The sequence below is a fragment of the Spermophilus citellus genome (genome assembly GCF_964194105.1).
Source record: "Spermophilus citellus genome assembly, chromosome: 7".
NCBI lineage: Eukaryota > Metazoa > Chordata > Mammalia > Rodentia > Sciuridae > Spermophilus > Spermophilus citellus.
The window spans coordinates 98,321,693-98,342,876 of NC_138188.1; the positions used below are offsets into that span (position 1 = coordinate 98,321,693).

Consider the following 21,184-nt stretch of genomic DNA (forward strand, 5'->3'; position numbering starts at 1 on the left):
GCAGACAGCAATCTGCTTATAATTTGGGGATTCAAATATTATCCAGAAATTCAAATATTCAAGGATTTAATGTCAGGCAATGAGTGTTATAATTTACTGGACAATGTACCAGAAAGGAAACAGATGCACATCTGAGAGAGCTCTGAAGATCTGAGGACTCCCTTCCCCTCTTTAGGTAAGTGCTGGTGAGTATTTACCTAAAGATAAGAAGGCATCTACCTGAAACCAGGGAAAGAAACACCAAAAAAGGAACAGGCAGAATAATCCCCAGACTCCACACAGGTTGAAACAGCTTGGGTCCCCACAATCTTGATACTACATGAGTCCTAGGGTAGAGTACTCAGAAGATTAGTCGGGAAGAATTAGCCCTAGACTAACAACTGCCCTGATCCCACCAAACCAAGATTAAAAGAAGGCTTTAAAAAAAATCCAACTATTTTCAAGTGATTTAACTGAGTCCCCTAGAATTAAGCTCAAGAATACTTAAAATTATGTAAAAATATCTAGCACCCACAAAGTACAATTCACAGTGTCTAGCATCTAACCAAAACTTATCAGGCAAGCAAAAAAGCAGAAAAAGCTGACTCAAAATGAACAGAAATATATTAGTCAGCAGAAATAGCCCCAGTAATGATACCAATGATCTAACAGATTAGGACACTGAATCAATTATTATGATATACTCTATATAATCATGAAGGCAGAAAAAAGAATGGAAATGTTAAAGTGAACAAAAATTTCACCTATTATACCAGGAAGTCAATAAGAATGACTTTAAGATAGTCATAATGATAAAACTGACGTAAGAAATGATATAAAAGATGAAATAGAAGAACTAGAGAAAATATTAAAAGTGGCTCTTTTTAAGATATATCATGTTTATGGGCTGAAAAATTCAATATTTTGTTTTTTTCTTTTTTTATTCTAATTTGTTATGTATGACAGCAGAATGCATTACAATTCATATTACACCTATAGAGCACAAATTTTCATATCTCTGCTTATACACAAACTAGAGTCATACCATTCGTGTCTTCATACATGTACTTAGGATAATAATTTCCATCTCATTCCACCATCTTTCCTACCCCATGCTCCCTCCCTTCCCCTCCCTCCCCTTGCTCTATCTAGAGTTCATCTAATCCGTCATGCTCCTCCCTTGCAACCCCACTATGAATCAGCCTCTTTATATCAGACAAAACATTTGGCATTTGGAGTTTTGGGATTGGCTAACTTCACTTAGCATTATATTCTCCAACTCCATCCATTTACCTGTAAATGCCATGATTTTATTATCTTTTAATGCACTGAATAGTTTTCGTGTGTGTGTGTGTGTGTGTGTGTGTGTGTGTGTGTATATATATCACATTTTCTTTATCCATTAATCCACTGAAGAGCATCTAGGTTGGTTCCATAGTTTAGCTATTGTGAATTGTACAGCTGTAAACACTGATGTGGCTGTGTCATTACAGTATGCTGTTTTTAAGTCTTTGGGGTATAAACCAAGGAATGGGATAGCTGGGTCAAATGGTGGTTCCATTCCAAGTTTTCCAAGGAATCTCCATACGTCTTTCCATATCGGCTGCACCAATTTGCAGTCCCACAGCAGTGTATGAGTGTGCCTTTTTCCCTACATCCTCACCAGCACTTATTCTTGTTTGTATTCTTTTTTTTTTAAAGAGAGAGTGAGAGAGGAGAGAGAGAGAGAGAGAGAATTTTTAATATTTATTTTTTTTAGTTCTTTTTTTAGTCTTTTTAGTTTTTTAATATTTATTTTTTTTTTTAGTTTGTTGGTATGTGGTGCTGAGGATCGAACCCCGGGCCGCACGCATGCCAGGCGAGCGCGCTACCGCTTGAGCCACATCCCCAGCCCTTGTTTGTATTCTTGATAGCTGCCATTCTGACCGGAATGAGATGAAATCTTAGAGTAGTTTTGATTTGCATTTCTCTAATTGCTAGCGACGTTGAACATTTTTTCATATATTTGTTGATTGATTGTATATCCTCTTCTGAGAAGTGTCTATTCACTTCCTTGGCCCATTTATTGATTGGGTTATTTGTTTTGTCTTTGTCTTTGTTTTGTTCTTTATATATCCTAGAGATTAGTGCTCTATCTAATGTGCATGTGGTAAAGATTTGCTCCCAAAATGTAGGCTCTCTATTCACTTCACTGATTGTTTCTTTTGCTGAGAAGAAACTTTTTGGTTTGAATCCATTCCATTTATTGATTCTTGATTTTAATTCTTGTGCTAAAGGAGTCTTATTAAGAAAGTTGGGGCCTAGTCCAACATTTCAGAGATTTGGGCCTACTTTTTCTTATATTAGGCTCAGGGTCTCTGGCTTAATGCCTAGGTCCTTGATCCCTTTTGAGTTGAGTTTTGTGCATGGTGAGAGATAGGGGTTTAATTTAATTTTGTTGCTTATGGATCTCCAGTTTTCCTAGCACCATTTGTTGAAGACACTATCTTTTCCCCATTGTATGTTTTTGGTGCCTTTGTCTAATATAAGATAACTGTAGTTATGTGGGTTTGTCTCTGTGTCCTCTATCAATATTTGTTTTTTAAATGTCTGTTATTCCTTCATACATCTGTAGGTTTCATGTAATTCCAATCAAAATCTTAGAAAGGTTTTTGTGAAAGTTGTTATTAACAAGCAATGAATGTAAACAATCTTGGAGATGAAGAACAAGGCTGAAGGATTCACCATATTACACATGAAGATTTAAAACAGGGTGATACCAGCACAAAGTTAGAGAGAGACCAGTGAAATATAATGAAGAATGCAGAAACAGACACATGTTTATGAAAAAGCATCACCACAATCCTGTGAGGAAAGTGTGGTCTTTCAGCAAATAATACTAAGTTAATTGGACATTGACAGAGAAACAAACGACATTGGATCATATCTCATACTACCTACAAAACTTATTCAAGATGAGTAATTGCAAACAATAGAGCTGATAGCAGAAAATATAGGAGAATTATTTCATGAATTGGGAATAGGCACAGTTTTCTTATATACATCACAAAAACATTAACCTTGAAAGAAAAAGAAAGAAAAAGACCAATAAACTAAACTTAATTTAAAAACTTTCATTCAACAAAAGACTCCATTAGGAGTAAAGAAACATTCCACAGACTAGATCAAGATATCTTACATAAGCACACACATATGCATCATATGTATTACATATATAATTATATAAATATATATATATACATACACATACCTATTGCTCATATATAAATACAGATAGATAGACATAACCAAAGACTCAAATCCATAATATATAAATAGCTCCTACATCCAATTTTTAAAATGAACGAAAGACTTGAACAAAAACCTAACATAGAGAATATACCAATGACTAGTAAATATATGAAAAGGGGCTGAAAATTATCACTTACCAGGGACATGCAAACTTAAATCACATGAGATACTACTAAAGAATGACTGGAATTTAAACATCTGACAATCCCCACTGATGACAAGCATGAATGTTAGAAATTTAACTGAATCCCTAAAAAGGTAAGTTCAAGTCCTAACTCCTAGTATCTGAGAATGTGACCTTATCTGAAAATAAGTTCTTAACAGAGATTATTCATTTAAAATGAGACCATTAGCATGGACCTTATTTCAACATGACTGATGTCCTTATTAGAAAGGGAAATTTGGACACAGAGATATGTGCAGAGATAAAGCTATATTACAAGACACAGAGATTACATTATGTGAAAGAAGAGGACTTGGAGTGATGTACCTCAAGTCAAGAACAACAAAGACTGCTGGCAAACCACCATACCCTCAAAGAGAGTCATGGAACAGATTCTCCTTTCCAGTCCTCAAAAAGAACCAACTTGCTAGACACCTTGATTTTCAACTTCTGGCCTCCAGAACCATAACAATAAATGTTACTTATTTAAAGCAACCATTTTATGATACTTTGTTGGAAGCTCTAAGAAACGGACACAATGAGGATCAATTGGAATATTTTACACTTGGGAGGTCAAAGTATAAAGTGATTCAATTATATTGGGAAATTGGCAGTATTTAATAAAAACTAAATATTCATAAAAACCATGGCCTAGCAGTTCTACACCTGGATATATTACCAACAGTAGTAAGTGCTGATATCCACCAAAAAACATGCACCAAAATGTCCTTAGCAACATTATTTATAGTAGCCAAAAGCTATCAACGATAAATGGTTAAATTGTGGCATAGCCACAATTATTCAAATTAATTAAAATAATGGAATATTGCAAGAAAATGAAAAAGAATAAACTATGGCGGGTGACGTGCAACAATATGGATAATCTTAGACATATGAATAATCTTAGCATATGAATAAAAGAAACCCGATGCGAAAGAATTCATGTTCAACATTTAATTTATATAAAGTTCTCAGATAAAACTAGTCTATGGCAATACAGATTTAAATTTGGAAAGTAGGTATTTACAAGAAGTATGCCACCAGGAAACTTCCTAAACTGGTATAAATGTTCTATTTCTTAATCTGAGTAGTGGAAACATGTGTTCATATTTTTTTTTTTTAAAGAGAGAGTGAGAGAGGAGAGAGGAGAGAGAGAGAATTTTTTTAATATTTATTTTTTAGTTCTCGGCGGACACAACATCTTTGTTGGTATGTGGTGCTGAGGATTGAACCCGGGCCGCACGCATACCAGGCGAGCGCGCTACCGCTTGAGCCACATCCCCAGCCCCATGTGTTCATATTTTTTAAAAAAATATTAAGCCACTTGATTAAGATTTATATACTTTGTATAAATTACATCAAAATAAAAGTCAAAAAAGTAATTTCCTCTGGAAAGTTGAATTGATGCATGAGACTATGCAGGAGGTTGTTGTCTTTTATTAAAAGTCCTTTGATTCTGTTTGATTTAAAAATTTTTAATGCATATGTGCTCTTATGCTAATGTGGCATAAAATAAATAATTTATCACAAACAGAAAGTAAATATGTATTTATATAATTTTTTAAAGTACAACTGTTAACCAAATAACTCATATTTAACTAGAAAGGAGTAAGCAGAAAGCTCAGGGAGATATCAATATTAGTGACAAGAGTAGGCCTTAAGATTAAAGTCAGTGGGTACTTCAGAAAACCTTTTATCTGCTACTTCACTGACACTACTGTAAGCTATTCAAACTTATGCACTAAAACATCTTAATTTATAGGAAATGTGTATCTTACCTATTCTGTACCTTCTTCAGGCCAAGATAATACTTCTCCTTTTCCCAAGCTAATTCCTTTTCTAGTTGGTGAATTTTATGAACACTTTTTCTGTCAATTTCAGCTCGAATTTTGGAATCAAGATCAAAGTCCTGCAAATACGTAGATTTGTTTATACAAAGGGTTTTTTTAAAAAAATCAATGTATTGTTATCACTCCTCTGTCTTATACACAGTTACATATTTTTTAGTCTTGTCTTCAATTTCACACTGCATCATAACTCCAGAATATCCTAAACTCTTATTCCAGAACAGAAATATTTTACTTTTGATCTTTTGATCTTGGTGGGGTGTAGATTTCATTATATATGAAGAAATGATTAATAATATGGAAACAACATTACATACTTAAAATATTTCCCCACAATAAAAGTGATAAATACTAATAATATTTGGAGAGTATACAAAATTTAAAACAATACTCTCACCATCCCAAAGAAAGTACTGTTGCATAACCTGCTTTGCACAGGGTAGAAGCTGGTGGCAGCTGAATATTCCCTCACATATGGATGTCTTCTTGACATTCTTGTTGGATGTTGCTCACTGAGCAGTTGCCTTTCTCCCATAAGGATACCTATAGGCATCATGTTTCTTACCTTCACTCCCAGAAAAATATCAGAGCCTACATTCACACTAAACTGTGAGCAGTAATTATTCTTTCCAGAGGTGTTTGTGTTTTCAGTAGTGATATTTGTAAAATGCTTTGCCACAGTACTTGGTACAGTTGTTCTTTATCTTTATATCTTGCCTCATTTTTTTTATCTTTATTGCTCATACTCTGGAGTATCAGCCTCTTTCTTAATAAAATAGTATAAAGGTCTTTTGACTATTATGAATTGGCTTTTTTTAGTCAATATAATGAGCTAATCATCATGACATCACAGCATTTTCATGTGAAATACACAAAGTACTTCTAGAATTACAGAATTGGATAATCCACAGATATATTCAAGATGATAAATTCTGGCTTTTATCTTGATTAGACTCTTAACAGTAATTCTGTTTAGGAAGAAATACAAAATAGATATTTAAAAAAAATACTTAATTGGGCTGGGGATGTGGCTCAAGTGGTAATGCGCTCGCCTAGCATCCATGGGGGCCCTGGGTTTGATCCTCAGCATCACACAAAAATAAAAAAATAAAGATGTTGTGTCAACCGAAAACTGAAAAATAATATTAAATCAATCTCTCTCTCTCTCTCAAAAAAAAATACTTAATCACTAACAGGCACATGGGGCTTGCAGTAAGTCACAAAAGGAAAAATAAACACTAAAATTGGCTTAAACAATTTTGTGATTGTCCTTATAGCTGCAACTATACTAAGACAACTTTTAGAAATTTTGTGGATCAACTAGGTACTATCTTCTCAACATATCTGATAAATATATAGAAATGGAACAACAAAGAGTCAAAATATGCATGTACCTACCCAACAGATATTTTGACTAAGTACAATAAGAGTTGATAGCCAAATCAAAACCCGAATTTATATTTTATTTTGTTACCCATCAATAAACAAATAAAACATGTGTGAGGAACCTATATTCAGTAGAAACTTTGTATTACATAAAGAGACTTATCTGCTTCCAAACCAAACAAGTTTTACAATAGTTGAGTTGCTGCAAATACACTGACCAGCCAGATAAATGAAACCATAATGATTATTTTTATGTTCCAGCTGGATGGCAAAATAGTAGTCTCGATTCAGAAATTGCATGTTATTAAAATTTTACTTAGACTTACTGTCCTTTTAAATTGCATATGCTCTGGTAATTCTTTGTTCATTTCTATTAACTTCTGAAATGTATTCCTCAAAGCTTGGATTTGTTCTCTCTTCCCAGCTTTTAATTCTTCCATTTCTTTCATTAACTTGTCATGTTCTCTTTTCTTCCTAGCATTCTCAATACTGAGAATAGAAATTTAAAAGGATAGCATGTTAGGCTGCAGAAACAGCAGAAGAGAAAATCAGTATTCAGTAATTTGGAAATTTACTCAGCTTGGTCAACTTCTGTACAATCTTGGTCTGTTTTGTAAAAAAAAAAAAAGAAAGAAGAAAGAAAGAAAGAAAGATAGATAGATAGATAGATCACTTATCTAAGCAATACTTATTAAAAATTCCCATACCTGTAGGCTTTGGGATCTTCAATATCTTCTGTGGGTGGCTGTGTTTCAATTCCAAACTGTAGGCAAAAGAGGAAAAATTAGTCCTTTTTTTTTTTTTAGATTTCTATTATTTTCTTTTTATATATACACCTGATATGGCAGCAATTTCCATAGTTCTCAGAGGGAAAAAAATATCTTTTGGACTTTTTGTTTATGTAATATTTGACTGTGTCTTTTACAATATGTCATTTACAATATGCCATTTGCAATAACAATTGGTATGGTCAGATCTGGGAACAAACACTATTGGCTCTTCTGACATTCGTTTGTGGAAGCAGTAATGCATACACCTATTACTGAGCAGTGGCCTCCAAAGGTTGTGAGTCAATGGATTTTACTAAGGGAATGAGTAATTAACAATCTCTTTATGATGCATGCTCACCTCACACAAGTGGGCAAAAGCACACACACACACACACACACACACACACACACACACCCTGATTTCTAAGAGCATAGATACTAAGGGAGTTCCTTTTGTTTTACTGAGAAGGGGTGGTCCATGGGCATGCCAATCAATGAAACCAAGAAGACTACAGGATATAGCTGTGTACCAATTTAACCCATAAAAAACAGCTTGAAACCTCGCCCATTTAATCTCATCACTAGACCAAGTGTCCTCTGTTCATAGTCTCACAATCAAAGTTGCCAGGTTGTTTCTTTCTGGGACTTTGAAGGAACTTAGGGTCCTTTCCAAGCTCCTATGGGCGTTGGCAGAATTCATTTCCCTACGCATGTGAGATTAAGGCCCTCAGCTCCTAGAGGATCTCTGTGGTTTCCTACAGTGTGGCCCATTCAACGGATGCCACATGATAGCAACTTCTTCTGTGAGGCTAGTAGGAGAGTCCCCCTCTCCAAAATGCTAAGACAGAGACTTAGACATCTCAGGCAGAGTCTTAAAGGGTCATAACGAACCACTGTCACGCTGAGAGAGGCTCATCCCATTGACATTTACTGTATTCTATTGGTTAGAAGTCTATCACAGGCTCCTCCCACACTCACCAGGGAAGAGATTATACTAGAATGCAATGAATTCACTGGGGACTGGGGAGTGACCTTAGGGAGTAGCTGGCACAGGAGAAAAGAGCAGACTCTGAGGAGCTGTGGGATGGGGGGAGACTCAGGAGAGAGAGAATTTAGGCAATTAACTAAGAGGCCGTGACTTTGGGGAGAAATTCACAGGCCACACTTTGACGTTATGATATGACAACCTCATGCACTCTGGAAATATTCAGTAAAAACCACTGTAGGGCTGGGGATGTGGCTCAAGCGGTAGCGCGCTCACCTGATATGCACGCGGCGCTGGGTTCCATCCTCAGCGCCACATACAAATAAAGATGTTGTGTCTGCCGAAAACTATAACAAAAAATATTAAAAATTCTCTTTCTCTCTCTTTAAAAAAACAAACAAACAAAAAAAAACAAAACAAAAACCTCCACTGTATTTGGGGATCAGGTTTGGGTGGTTGTTTTTCTTTGATTCTATTTGTTTTGTTAAAAGCTTAATTCTCAATTTGGTGAAAACTAATTCTTTTTTTTTTCTACTTGATTATTTTAATGCATCTATTGATTTACTTAAATGTTTTGTTTTATAGTGGTTTTAGTATTTTAAAGAAGTTTTACAAAAATCATAAAGATAGAACACAGTTTCTCACACCACACACCCAGCTTTCCTTATTATTAATATCTTATATTATTATATTTATCATAATTAGTGAATCAATATTGATACATTATTATTAATTAAATTCTGTTATCTATAAAGATTTTCTTAGTTTTAATCCAGTATCCTTATTCTTTTCTGGGATCCCATTCAGGCTACAAACCAAATGCAGTACACTTTTAGTTGCTATGTCTCCTTCTGTCAGATGGTATTTTTGTCTGATATTTTTCTTTTTTTTTTTATTGTACTATGTATTTATTTATTTATTTATTTTTCTTTTTTATCGTTGGTCATTCAAAACATTACATAGTTCTTGATATATCATATTTCACAGTTTGATTCAAGTGGGTTATGAACTCCCATTTTTACCCTGTATACAGATTGCTGAATCACATCATTTACACTTCCATTGATTTACACATTGCCATTCTAGTGTCTGTTGTATTCTGCTGCCTTTCCTATCCTCTACTATCCCCCCCTCCCCTCCCCTCCCCTCTACTCTCTCTACCCCCTCTACTGTAAATCTTTTCTTCCACTTGTATTATTCTTCCCTTACCCCTCACTTCCTCTTGTATGTAATTTTGTATAACCCTGAGGATCACCTTCCATTTCCATGCAATTTCCCTTCTCTCTCCCTTTCCCTCGCACCTCTCATCCCTGTTTAATGTTAATCTTCTTCTCATGCTATTCGTCCCTACTCTGTCCTTAGTTACTCCCCTTATATCGAAGAAGACATTTGACATTTGTTTTTTAGGGATTGGCTAGCTTCACTTAGCATAATCTGCTCTAATGCCATCCATTTCCCTCCAAATTCTATGATTTTGTCATTTTTTAATGCAGAGTAATACTCCATTGTGTATAAATGCCACATTTTTTATCCATTCATCTATTGAAGGGCATCTAGGTTGGTTCCACAATCTTGCTATCGTGAATTGTGCTGCTATGAACATCGATGTAGCAGTGTCCTTGTAGCATGCTCTTATTAGGTCTTTAGGGAATAGACTGAGAAGGGGAATAGCTGGGTCAAATGGTGGTTCCATTCCCAGCTTTCCAAGAAATCTCCATACTGCTTTCCAAATTGGTTGCACCAATTTGCAGTCCCACCAACAATGAACAAGTGTACCCTTTTCCCCACATCCTCACCAGCACTTGTTGTTGTTTGACTTCGTAATGGCTGCCAATCTTACTGGAGTGAGATGGTATCTTAGGGTGGTTTTGATTTGCATTTCTCTGACTGCTAGAGATGGTGAGCATTTTTTCATGTACTTATTGATTGATTGTATGTCCTCCTCTGAGAAGTGTCTGTTCAGGTCCTTGGCCCATTTGTTGATTGGGTTATTTGTTATCTTATTATCTAATTTTTTGAGTTCTTCGTATATTCTAGATATTAGGGCTCTATCTGAAGTGTGAGGAGTAAAGATTTGTTCCCAGGATGTAGGCTCCCTATTTACCTCTCTTATTGTTTCTTTTGCTGAGAAAAAACTTTTTAGTTTGAGAAAGTCCCATTCTAGTTATTAACTCTTGCGCTATGGGTGTCCTATTGAGGAATTTGGAGCCCACCCCCACAGTATGTAGATCATAGCCAACTTTTTCTTCTATCAGACACCGTGTCTCTGATTTGATATCAAGCTCCTTGATCCATTTTGAGTTAACTTTTGTGCATGGCGAGAGAAAGGGATTCAGTTTCATTTTGATGCAAATGGATTTCCAGTTTTCCCAGCACCATTTGTTGAAGATGCTATCCTTCCTCCATTGCATGCTTTTAGCCCCTTTATCAAATATAAGATAGTTGTAGTTTTGTGGATTGGTTTCTGTGTCCTCTATTCTGTACCATTGGTCCACCCGCCTGTTTTGGTACCAGTACCATGCTGTTTTTGTTACTATTGCTCTGTAGTATAGTTTGAAGTCTGGTATCGATATACTGCCTGATTCACACTTCCTGCTTAGCATTGTTTTTGCTATTCTGGGTCTTTTATTTTTCCATATGAATTTCATGATTGCTTTATCAATTTCTACAAAAAATGCCGTTGGGATTTTGATTGGCATTCCATTGAACTTATAGAGAACTTTTGGTAATATCGCCATTTTGATGATGTTAGTTCTGCCTATCCATGAACAGGGTATATTTTTCCATCTTCTAAGATCTTCTTCTATATCTCTCTTTAGGGTTCTGTAGTTTTCATTGTATAAGTCTTTTACCTCTTTTGTTAGGTTGATTCCCAAGTATTTTATTTTATTTTTTTGAGGATATTGTGAATGGAGTAGTTGTCCTCAATTCCATTTCAGAGGATTTGTCGCTGATATACAGGAATGCCTTTGATTTCTGGGTGTTGATTTTATATCCTGCCACTTAGCTGAATTCATTTATTAGCTCTAATAGTTTCTTTGTAGACCCTTTTGGGTCTGCTAGGTATAGAATCATGTCATCCACAAATAGTGATAATTTAAGTTCTTCTTTTCCTATTTTTATGCTTTTAATTTCTTTCGTCTGTCTAATTGCTCTGGCCAGTGTTTCGAGAACTATGTTCAGAAGTGGTGAGAGAGGGCATCCCTGTCTTGTTCCAGATTTTAGAGGGAATGCCTTCAATTTTTCTCCATTCAGAATGATGCTAGCCTGTGGCTTAGCATAGATTGCTTTTACAATGTTGAGGTATGATCCTGTTATCCCTAATTTTTCTAGAGTTTTGAACATATAGGGATGCTGTACTTTGTCAAATGCTTTTTCTGCATCTATTGAGATGATCATATGGTTCTTATTTTTAAGTCTATTGATGTGGTGAATAACATTTATTGATTTCTGTATATTGAACCAGCCTTGCATCCCAGGGATGAATCCTACTTGATCATGATGTACAATTTTTTTGATATGTTTTTGAATCCGATTCGTCAGAATTTTATTGAGGATTTTTGCATCTAGGTTCATTAGAGATATTGGTCTGTAGTTTTCTTTCTTTGAAGTGTCTTTGTCTGGTTTAGGCATCAGGGTGATGTTGGCCTCATAGAATGAATTCGGAAGTTCTCCCTCTTTTTCTATTTCCTGAAATAGCTCGAAAAGTATTGGTATTAGTTCCTCTTTAAAGGTTTTGTAAAACTCTGCTGTATACCCATCCGGTCCTGGGCTTTTCTTAGTTGGTAGTCTTTTGATGGTTTCTTCTATTTCCTCAATTGTTATTGGTCTGTTTAGGTTGTCTATATCCTCCTGACTCAATCTGGGCAGATCATATGACTTAAGAAATTTATCGATGCCTTCACTATCTTCTATTTTATTGGAGTATAAGGATTCAAAATAATTTCTGATTATCTTCTGTATTTCTGAAGTGTCTGTTGTGATATTGCCTTTTTCATCCCATATGCTCGTAATTTGAGTTCTCTCTCTTCTTCTCTTCGTTAGCATGGCTAAGGGTCTGTCGATTTTATTTATTTTTTCAAAGAACCAACTTTTAGTTTTGTCAATTTTTTCAATTGTTTCTTTTGTTTCAATTTCATTCATTTCAGCTCTGATTTTAATTATTTCTTGCCTTCTACTTCTTTTGCTGTTGTTTTGCTCTTCTTTTTCTAGGATTTTGAGATGAAGTATGAGATCATTTATTTGTTGGTTTTTTCTTTTTTAAAGGAATGAACTCCAAGCAATGAATTTTCCTCTTAGAACTGCTTTCAATGTGTCCCATAGATTCCGATATGTTGTGTCTGTGTTTTCATTTAACTCTAAGAAGTTTTTAATTTCCTCCTTGATGTCTTCTAAAACCCATTGATCATTCAGTAACCTATTGTTCATTCTCCAAGTGATGCATGATTTTTCCTTCCTTCTTATATCGTTGATTTTCAGTTTCATTCCATTATGATCAGATAAGATGCATGGTATTATCTCTACTCCTTTATATTGTCTAAGAGTTGCCCTGTGACATAATATATGATATATTTTTGAGAAGGATCCATGTGCTGCTGAGAAACAAGTGTAACTGCTTGATGTTGGGTGGTATATTCTACATATGTCAATTAAGTCTAGGTTGTTAATTGTGTTATTGAGTTCTATAGTTTCCTTATTCAACTTTTGTTTGGAAGATCTGTCCAGTGGTGAGAGAGGTGTGTTGAAGTCTCCCATGATTATTGTATGGTGGTCTATTAGACTCTTGAACTTGAGAAGAGTTTGCTTGATGAACATAGCTGCTCCATTGTTTGGGGCATATATATTTATGATTGTTATGTCTTGTTGGTGTATGGTTCCCTTGAGCGGTATGTAGTGTCCCTCTTTATCCCTTTTGATTAACTTTGGCTTGAAATCTATTTTATTTGATATGAGTATGGACACTCCTGCTTGTTTCCGCAGTCCATATGAGTGATATGATTTTTCCCAACCTTTCACCTTCAGTCTATGTATATCTTTTCCTATCAAATGCGTCTCCTGCAGGCAGCATATTGTTGGGTCTTGTTTTGTAATCCATTCAACTAGCCTGTGTCTCTTAATTGGTGAGTTTAAGCCATTAACATTTAGGGTTATTATTGAGATATGGTTTGTTCTTCCAGCCATATTTGTTTATTAATATTACTAAACCTGATTTTATTTCTTCTTTGATTATTTCCCCCCTTTACTGTCCTACCTCCCACTGTTGGTTTTCACTGTTATTTTCCATTTCCTCTTCCTGTAATGTTTTGCCAAGGATTTTTTGAAGAGACGGTTTTCTAGCTGCAAATTCTTTTAACTTTTGTTTATCGTGGAAGGTTTTAATTTCATCTTCCATCCTGAAGCTTAATTTCGCCGGATACACGATTCTTGGTTGGAACCCATTTTCTTTCAGTGTTTGAAATATGTTATTCCAGGATCTTCTAGCTTTCAGAGTCTGTGTTGAAAGATCAGCTGTTATCCTGATTGGTTTATCCCTAAATGTAATCTGCTTTCTTTCTCTTGTAGCTTTTAAGGATCTCTTATGATTTTGCACATTCGGTGTCCTGTAGGCTTCTAGGATTTGGGATTCTGTCTCATTCTTCAAGTCTTGGAAGTTTTCTCGTATTATTTCATTGAATAGATTGTTTATTCCTTTGGTTTGGACCTCTATGCCTTCCTGTATCCCAATGACTCTTAAGTTTGGTCTCTTTATGTTATCCCATATCTCTTGGATGTTCTGCTCATGGTTTCTTAACAGTCTTGCTGAGCTGTCTATGTTCTTTTCAAGTTGAAATACTTTGTCTTCATTGTCTGATGTTCTATCTTCTAAGTGATCTCCTCTGCTGGTAGTATTCTCAATTGAGTTTTTAAGTTGGTTTATTGCTTCCTGCATTTCTAGGATTTCTATTTGTTTGTTTTTTATTACCTCTATCTCCCTGTATAATTGATCCTTTGCTTCTTGGATTTGTTTATGTAATTCCTTGTCAAAGTGATCTTTCATTGTTTGATTTTGCTGTCTCATGTCTTCCTTGAGACTCCAGATCATCTGAAGCATGTATATCCTGAATTCTTTATCTGACATTCCATCTGTTGAAGCTATTACCTCTTCTAAAGTTGAGTTGCCCTGCATTGCTTGTGGTCCTTTCTTGCCTTGTCTTTTCATACTGCTCGAGTTTCTTTCTGCTTGGTGAAACTGTTGTGTTTTTTAAATTTTCCCCCTATTTATTTATATTGCTCTTGTATAGTTGAAAAATCTCCCTTGCAGGGCGGGTAGTGGCTGTGCTCCTCCTCCAATTGGGGTGATCTGTCTACCATGCTGGTGGGCCGCTAGGCCTGCTCTGCCAGTCGGTCGCAGGTCTGCCCACCCTGCGGGCGCGGGTGGCGGCTCTGCTCTGCCCCCACTCCAATTGTGGTGACGTGACTACCACGCCCTCGGGTGGTTGGGCCTGATCCGGATGCGGGCGGCGGCTCTGCTCGGCCCCTACTCCAATTGGTGTGACATGTCTACCACGCTGGCAGGCCTCTGGGCCTATTCCGCCAGTGGGTCGTAGGTCTGCCTACCTTGCGGGCTCAGGCGGCAGCTCTGCTCGGCCCCCACTCCAAATGGGGTTACCTGACTGCCACTCCGGCTGGTTGGTGGGCCTTTTCCGGACACAGGCGGCGGCTCTGCTCCGCCCCCACTCCAACCAGTGTGACGTGTCTGCCTCGTCGGCCGGCCGCTGGGCCCGTTCCACTGGTGGGCCGCCGGTCTGCCTACCTTGCGAGCTCGGGCAGCGGCTCTGCTCGGCCCCCACTCCAAATGGGGTGACTTGACTGCCACGCCGGTGGGTCGCTGGACCTTTTCCGGGCACAGGCAGCAGCCCCACTCAGCCCCCACTCCAATGGGCACGACGTGTCCACCACGCTGGCAGGCCACTGGGCCTGTCCCGCCGGTGGGTCGCAGGTCTGCCTACCTTGAAGGCTCGGGCGGCGGCTCTGCTCGGCCCCTACTCCAAAAGGGGTGACTTGACTACCACGCCATCGGGTCGCTGGTCCTGTTCCAGGCGTGGGCGGCTGCTCTCTTCGGCCCCAGCTGCAGTTGGGGTGACGTGATACCTCGCCGGCTGGTCGCTTGGCATGTTCCGGGCGCAGGCGGCAGCTCCACTCTGCCCCTCTGGCCCCCACAGCACCCAGCAGGACCCGGACTGAGAAGCAGTTTCTGCGGGTTCCCCAGCCCTGGGCCAATGCAGCTCTGGGAGCCTGAACCCGGCCGCTCCGAGCTCGGTGCACTCTCTGCTAGGAGCAGGCTCCAAGAAGCAGTCTCCGCGGGTTCGCCAGTCCTGGGCCAAAGCAGCTCCGGGAGCCAGAACCCAGCCGCCCGGAGCTCGGTGCACGCACTGCTAGGAGCAGGCTCCGAGAAGCAGTCTCCACGGTTTCCCCAGCCCTGGGCCAAAGCAGCTCCGGGAGCCAGAACCTGGCTGCTCCGAGCCCGGTGCACGCTCCGCTAGGAGCAAGCTCCAAGAAGCAGTCTCCGCGGGTTCTCTAGCCCTGAGCCTGAGCAATCTGTCTGCGAGACGCAGGCAAGTAACAGCCTGAAATCACCTGTTCCATAGCTGAATGAGCTGAGATCAGTAGAAAACAGGGATGATTACGTCAGCTCTCCAAGATGGCAGCCGCTGGCCTCCTCCGTGGTCTGACCGGTGTGGAGAACCGAACTGGACCACTTCTCTCCTCCATCTCAAACCCAGAACTCAGCACTGAGCACAGCCATTGCACCGCTGGCAGGAGCCCACAGAATCCGCAGCACTGCACCTCCTCGCTGCCACCTCGCCCAAAGTTAGTCCTTTAAAATTGTATATTTCCCTCAAAATATCTAAGAAAATTGAAGGTTTTTTTACCTGCTAATTTTTAACAAGTATAGGTCTGAAAAGTAGTTTCACACAGAACAAACTATGGAAAAAATTGTGTTGACTAAATTTATTTGTTTCTGCATCATTTATAGGGGTAGGTAGAAAAAGATTAAAAGGTTGAGATACAATCATGTTTTTGCAAAATGTTAATATCATCACAGTTGCCTCCTCCAAAATGTCAATTACTGATTCATGTGAGCTATTAATACATGTTATTAATAGCAAAATAGAAAATACACACTAAAAGTTTCTAGGTAATATATTTCAAAACATTGTTTTCCTGTATATCACTTTATTATATGCATAATTCCCCAAAATACTTCATGTATACCCTAGATTTTTAAATATATATTTTAAATATATATGTGTGTATATATACATATATATGTTTTAGTTTTAAGTAAAATTTGATGTTACCCTAATCAAAAGAAGATATAAGGTGGAAAATGCAAACATAATCCCCCTTCTTCAAAGAAAAAGATATGAAAAAAGAAATACAAATCTCTGTTTAGAAAGGAAATTGATTTAAGAGGAACCGAGAAGTAAATTACTTAAAATTTGTGTATTCAGGTGCTGTGTTGAAAATGTCTGCGATGTTAAGAAAGAAGAATTACAACCCAGCAAACAAAACAGAGTCTTAATTTGCTATCTAATCAGTTCTTCAGTAAAGCTGAACTTTTTCTCTATTCTCTTTTATAGAAGATGGTCTATTTTCCTGTTGTTCTTTGTAAAGAAATAAATTTTGATCAAATTGTTTTATTATAATCTTCATATATATGAAATGTAAACATAAAATAGTTATATATATGAAACATACACCTATATATTTCTATGGAAGTCAAGGTTTATGACTTTAGTAAAAGTGAAGTTATATACTTGACTAATATAAGAGCCAGTGATGGCTAATCAATCATTGCTTACTCATTCAAAACATAAATATATTGAATTTATTTTTTATTTTTTTATCTCCAAGAGCTAAGTCCCTTGGTTCTCTAACATCCATGTGCCAAGATTTAACCCTGATGCTCAGCCAACTAACTGTATCCTAGTCACAGTTGTTTACAATACAGTTGAGTTAAACAAAGATGTTTCCAATAGTTACAAAATATATGCCACAGGCTCTCAAACTTGGCTGCACATTCGAATGAAGTGGAGGATATTTTATAAAACACTGATGCCTAGGTTTCACCTTCAGAGATGTTAATTTAATTTTTCTTGGGTGGTGTTCAGGCATCTGTACTTTTAAGGACTCTCAGTGCCCTAAAGTAAGAACCTCAGAACTTCTGCAGAGCTTAATTGGTTATTGTGGGTTTTTAAAAAATTATTTCAATTTTTTCCTGATTTTTGTCTTCTTAAAAGCAGAGTCAACTTCAATGATGTAAAAAATATTGACTGTATCCACAAATAAGAGGACACTATTATTCAAATTGTGGAATGATTTTTTTTCTATCCAAAAAAATATAGGTTTCTATAGAGAGATCTCACATTAGGTACAAAAATAAAAATGTTTCTTCTTGTTTATATGCTTTCCCTGCGTAATTCCTCTTTTGAAGCTGGACCCTATTTAAACATTGGCCCATACTCCAAATTTTGCTGCTATTAAAAGAAATTAAAATTAACTGCTCTTATCTTCCCTACATTCTTTGTATGTTGTTTTGAAATAGGCTGTTAAATGGAAAGTTAACATTTTCTTAAGAATTTTAACTGTGATGTTTCTGTTACAACTCCTTAGTCTTTAGGAACAATTCTAATGGTCCCTAAATGACTTTATCCAAAGGCACCACTTTGACAACAAAAGATTCTGGTTCTGTGACATGACAAAGGATATAATTTGGAGATGTGTACCCTCAAAATTCATCACAAAGCAAACAATCTATTTTGCCTATGAACAGAATAATTTGTTTCGAATCTTTGAACATTCCAAAATGAAAGATATTAATATTTTTCAACCTCTTCAAAAAAACGTACTTTATGGTATACATCCTGTACAGACCCATGTGACGAGTGAATGAATAAATGAAAAACAAAATATATGTCTGAAAAATATTGTGTATTTTTGAAAAAGAAGAAGCTGTGATTTTAAAAGTCATTGATACAGAAAAATCAACATATTCTTTTTAAATTTTGAGCACTACATAACTTTATAATAAGGGGAATTCAACACCATTAATATAAATATAGAAGCATCAGAAAGTCAAAATTATAATATGGTAGGAAGTTTAGATAATAAAGTTAATATGTCTAAATTGTTCTCATTTTTTAAGCACATGAGCAATTTCATATCACTATCTTAGAATAAAGTTTGTTGTTATTAATTAGTTCATTGTTTAATTAGTTACATACCTTGGGAGATGGCACTTTGGCCTTGACAATTTTCAGGAATTCAAGTTCAGAAAAAATGGTGAAAACAAAGATATTATTATCTGCTCCAGCAGTTATCAAGAAACGATCATCAAAGCTAGTTACCATGCTTTTAACACATCCATAATCATTGTCATGAATACTGAAGTGCCAGTAGTCTTCCAAACTGCTTAGTAAAGGCTCATTCTGATTTAGGATATACACTCTAATGGCTCCATTTCTCATTCCACAAAACATCATTGTTTGGCTAAAGCTATGAGTCAAAAGGAAAGTAAATTGTTTTTCCTATTAGTCTAAAAGTAATATTTAATTTTAAATTAATTGACAAATGTCTATATTTGAATAACAAAGGTGTTATGAACTGAATTGTGTATCACTAAAATTCATATATTTAAGCCCTAGCCCCAGATACCTCAGAATGTAACTATATTGTGAGATGGGGTATTTAAAGAGGTAATTAAGTTAAATTAGAACATTTGGATGGATCCTATTCCAGTCTGACTGATACACTTATAAGAAAAAAAGGTTAAGACAGAGAGACTAGAGATATTGTGCACAGAATCAAGTGAAGACACACCCAAAGGCAGATATTTGCAAACCAAGAAAAGAGACTTCAAGAGAAACCAACAAATCAGCTAATACTTTGATCTTAGAACTCTAGTATCCAGACTATGAAAAAATAAATTTCTGTTGTTCAGGCTACCAAGTATGTGGCATTTTGTTTCAGAGCCCTAATAAATTAATACAAAGAGAAAGTGGGGAAAGGTCAATTGAAAATTGGAGCTAGTCCATCTGTTTTTCAGAAAAATGATAGGGATATATCCTCAGTTCTAAATTACTAAAGAGCTAATGATTCATCTTGTAATTTCTCCAGAATCACTGAAACTCTGACCCTTAATTATCTGACCATGCAGTTTATAGCATTCTCCTAAGTAAAGGAGGGTAAATCCATGCAACCTAATTGTCATAAGTAGAAATTCTGACAGAATATCTACAGAGAAAATTTTAATATAATTTCAGGACTAGCTCTGATTCACTTGATTTATTTAACTACACATTGTTTGAGCATCTCTTTATTTGGATGGATATTTAAAATTGACAATATCCATGATATACAAAAATATAGACCCCCTAATAGGATATCATTTTTCAAAGCTCTTTGACATTCTATTCACCTGAAAATGATAGTTTGGATGGGATTTTCTTCTGTATCCTCAAGAAAACGGAAATCAAAAGGTTCATCTCTCTGTTCTTCAAAATTGCTGCTTTTGTCACATAAGGGAAATTCACAGTGATATAGAAAACCAGCATCATAGCCACCCTGGGAAAGGTAAATAACATAGATGGTGGTATTTGGATACAACACATATTTCAAAATTTAAAAAGCAATATAGATATTTTTAAACATCTACTTCTATATTTGATTACAGAGTAGTTTTATTTACTATAAAATGTCTCTATTGTCCATTTATATACAACTATATAATTATAATAATAAATACTTTATGGTAATGTATTCCCACTTAGAAGTCAATACAAGAGAGATTTCACCTCTGACTAGTTACTGAATTCCATTTTATTTCTTCAAGTGTTATTTGTAATAAGTAATATTTTGTAACAGGTTTTGCAGGTCATTGTTTTCATAGCTAGCATTCAGTCTGGGGTGACTTCAAACATTTAATTTTTCAGGAAGGGCTATTTAGGAAAAATCTATCCATATAATAAAAAAGACAAGTGATCATCTGGATGAATTATATTGCTCCGACTCTAATTTGCTTTCTTTTTCTATATGAACCAAAGATTCCGTACCAAGAGAAGTAAATTAATGGCCACAACATCTTTATGAAAAATAAATGCATGAGAAATAAATGGTAACAAAATATGACCTCTAAAAATCAAATTAAGTTTTCACTTTTGCAATGGCAGATTGGATTGCTTCAGCCAAGAATAATGAAAACAACAACAACAACAGCAAAAATTCTCCAAAAGGGACTCTATTTTAGACCACAAAACAACTCTTAGTAATATTTTTAAAAATAATATAATTCCTTACATTTTATCAGACCATAATGGAATGAAATTAGAAATCAACATGACAAAACCACACAGAAAATATGTATACACATGGAGACTGAACAATTTACTTTTGAATGACAAATAAGGTGATAGAAGAAATCAGGAGAGAAATTTACAAAATTTTTAGATTCAAATGAGAATAGCTGTCAGGAGCAGAGAATGAATCATTGCTTTAACTGATCCCTGGATAGACGCTGCTCCTGGAAATTTCTCAGTGGAATCTGCCGATTGAGAACTGCCCAGTTGATGGTGGCCTCTGGAATAGGGAGAATTCTGTGCCTGCCATGGAATTCTTTAGTTCATAGCTTTGAATTCAAAGACCAGCTCCCAGGGACAGAAGCAAGGGCAGAGGATTCTGAACACAGCAAAATAACTACAATGTTTCACCAGTGCTGCTGCTC

General features: G+C 36.4%; 1 protein-coding gene across 1 annotated transcript in view; it reads right to left on the bottom strand.

The window, feature by feature from the left end:
* Positions 1–21,184, bottom strand: part of CFAP44 (cilia and flagella associated protein 44) — a gene marked incomplete at both ends in the record, with an annotated part of 96,454 nt that overhangs the window by 35,566 nt on the left and 39,704 nt on the right. Inside the window, 5 exons of the mRNA XM_081302687.1 lie at positions 5,212–5,342; positions 6,993–7,155; positions 7,374–7,429; positions 18,690–18,960; positions 19,883–20,028. Of these exons, the coding sequence (XP_081158813.1) occupies positions 5,212–5,342; positions 6,993–7,155; positions 7,374–7,429; positions 18,690–18,960; positions 19,883–20,028 (767 nt within the window). The remainder of the gene's footprint in view (positions 1–5,211; positions 5,343–6,992; positions 7,156–7,373; positions 7,430–18,689; positions 18,961–19,882; positions 20,029–21,184) is intronic.